The 1,909-nt window shown below is 40.7% G+C and overlaps 1 protein-coding gene across 1 annotated transcript in view; it reads right to left on the bottom strand.

Moving 5' to 3' along the window:
• Positions 1-1,909, bottom strand: part of LOC103603171 (clavesin-1) — a gene marked incomplete at its 3' end in the record, with an annotated part of 90,950 nt that overhangs the window by 77,492 nt on the left and 11,549 nt on the right. Inside the window, exon 2 of the mRNA XM_008587653.1 lies at positions 514-1,121. Coding sequence (XP_008585875.1) covers positions 514-968 — 455 coding nt within the window. The remainder of the gene's footprint in view (positions 1-513; positions 1,122-1,909) is intronic.

The raw sequence follows: 1,909 nt of genomic DNA, 5'->3' as shown, positions 1-1,909 counted from the left end.
AAAAAAAAAAAAAAAAAAAAAAAAAAAGCAATGTCTAGCAGGCATTTGGAGAGAAAGATCTGGCACTCAGGAGAAATAGCCGATATTAAAGTTATGGAGAGGGTCCAAGAAATTATTTTATGTGTTGAAAACTCTTGATTTAAAGCCATCTATGGAATCCATCTTTGTTATTGTTGTTAAAGATGAGAACACTAAAGACAGAATATACGGTTCCTCAAGAAGACCAGCTTTCAATTTTATTAAAATAAATGACCTACTTTGATGAATAGAATAGTGATGTCTAAGGTCTCTTACAACTGTGATGTTGTGATTCTGTTGTTCCAAAAAACACCTGGGAATCTAGAATTGTCATTTAATAAAAGCACACCTGTGGCCTTAAAACTTCCTTTGTGGGTGTGTGGAATATACTTTTAAAAATGAAAGTTCATTACCTATAAAGACATACAATGCCAAACATACAGTGAAAATGCTTATAGAAAAGAAAAACCAAGTAAAGACACTATCTACATTTACCTACTCTGATCCCAATTGGCTGCAAACAGCAGAAGAATCTTCCTGCCGTAGTGGTCGCGGTTTTCCAGCACCCCAGGGAACCCATCGATCAGAGCCCTCTTAATGCCGGGATCATCTGCCTTGAAGTTTTTGAACATGTCCAGGTTTAGCTGGCGGTACTGGAAGTACTGGGCCAGGAGTCTAAAGGCATCCGCTTGGTGAAACTTCCTGGCTCGGAGAAATCTCAGGATGAAGGCATCATCTGTACGTAAAAATCCAATGTCAGGCCTGGTGATGATCATGTCCCTGACCTGCTGAATATCCTGATGTAGAACATCTGGGTTTTCATTCAGTTCTAGGCGTGCTTTCTCTATAGTCTCTGGACTGAGCCCAGCCTGTAAATGGGTCATCTTGGCCAAATCTCCTTTCCAAGTGCTTAATTTCTGATACTTTGGAAGAAGAGAGACTGGTCCCATTCACCTGATGGTCTGCTGAGACAGTGGCCCATTCAACAGTTGTTTGACTACCAGACTGCAACTGAAGCAGAAAAATAGAGGGTCTTCTTTCGCATTCGGGCCCTATGTGGTGGTGGCCATCCCAAAGAGAAGGAAAACCGAGGCCATTGCTTACTGAAAAACAAATGCACAGAAGAGAAACAAAACAGAGATGATACAAAGAAAGTCTGGGCAAATTAATCGGAGCCTAGCTAGAAAAGCAGTATATTAGGCTATGGGTCTGATTAGATTAGGTATCCAGAGAATAAATGGTAAACTATCCTTAAAATGGGGGATTTAGCATCAGTTTATTATTGACAACTTAATGCATCACGTGAGTATTTGAAATATGAGGACTTTTTACTTACATTGACTAGTTAACGTAATAGTATATGGTCCGATTAGCATGGAGTGCTCTTTTATTAATTATCCTAAGAGGCGGTAAGAGGAGGGAAAGACCCTTCCCTGCTACAGCATGCTTTATGGGGCTACTCACGGGCCTGGATATGACAGAGAAATTACAGCTGCAGCACAATTTATTGCTCCCATCAGCCTCTTTTCTCAAACGGAAGTGGCTTTCACAGAATCACTTCCTTCCCCACCTTTTTTTTTTTTTTTTTTGAAGACAGCCATTTACCTCAAAAATAAAAAGGACTGTTAAAGGTCACCCTATCCTAACCCCATAGGTACTTAATTACTCAAACGGTGGGGGGAGGGACAGGCTTACAGCTCCAAGCTTGACCTTCAAAAATCAAATTCAATGGCAATGAGAAAGGAGGCTCATGTGTGGACATTTGCAAAAGGCTGTATTATTTGTGCTTGCCACCCTCTGCAAGGAAGGCAAAGGGACTCAACTCTAGGTTGGCTCTTCCACCTAACCCAGTATCCACGTGGGCTTAAAATCATTCCATTTTATATAACTT

The sequence above is a fragment of the Galeopterus variegatus genome, unplaced genomic scaffold (assembly GCF_000696425.1).
Source record: "Galeopterus variegatus unplaced genomic scaffold, G_variegatus-3.0.2 Scaffold4482, whole genome shotgun sequence".
NCBI classification, from domain to species: Eukaryota; Metazoa; Chordata; class Mammalia; order Dermoptera; family Cynocephalidae; genus Galeopterus; species Galeopterus variegatus.
Note: the sequence above shows the minus strand (reverse complement) of the source record. Positions and strands in the feature narration are given on the sequence as shown.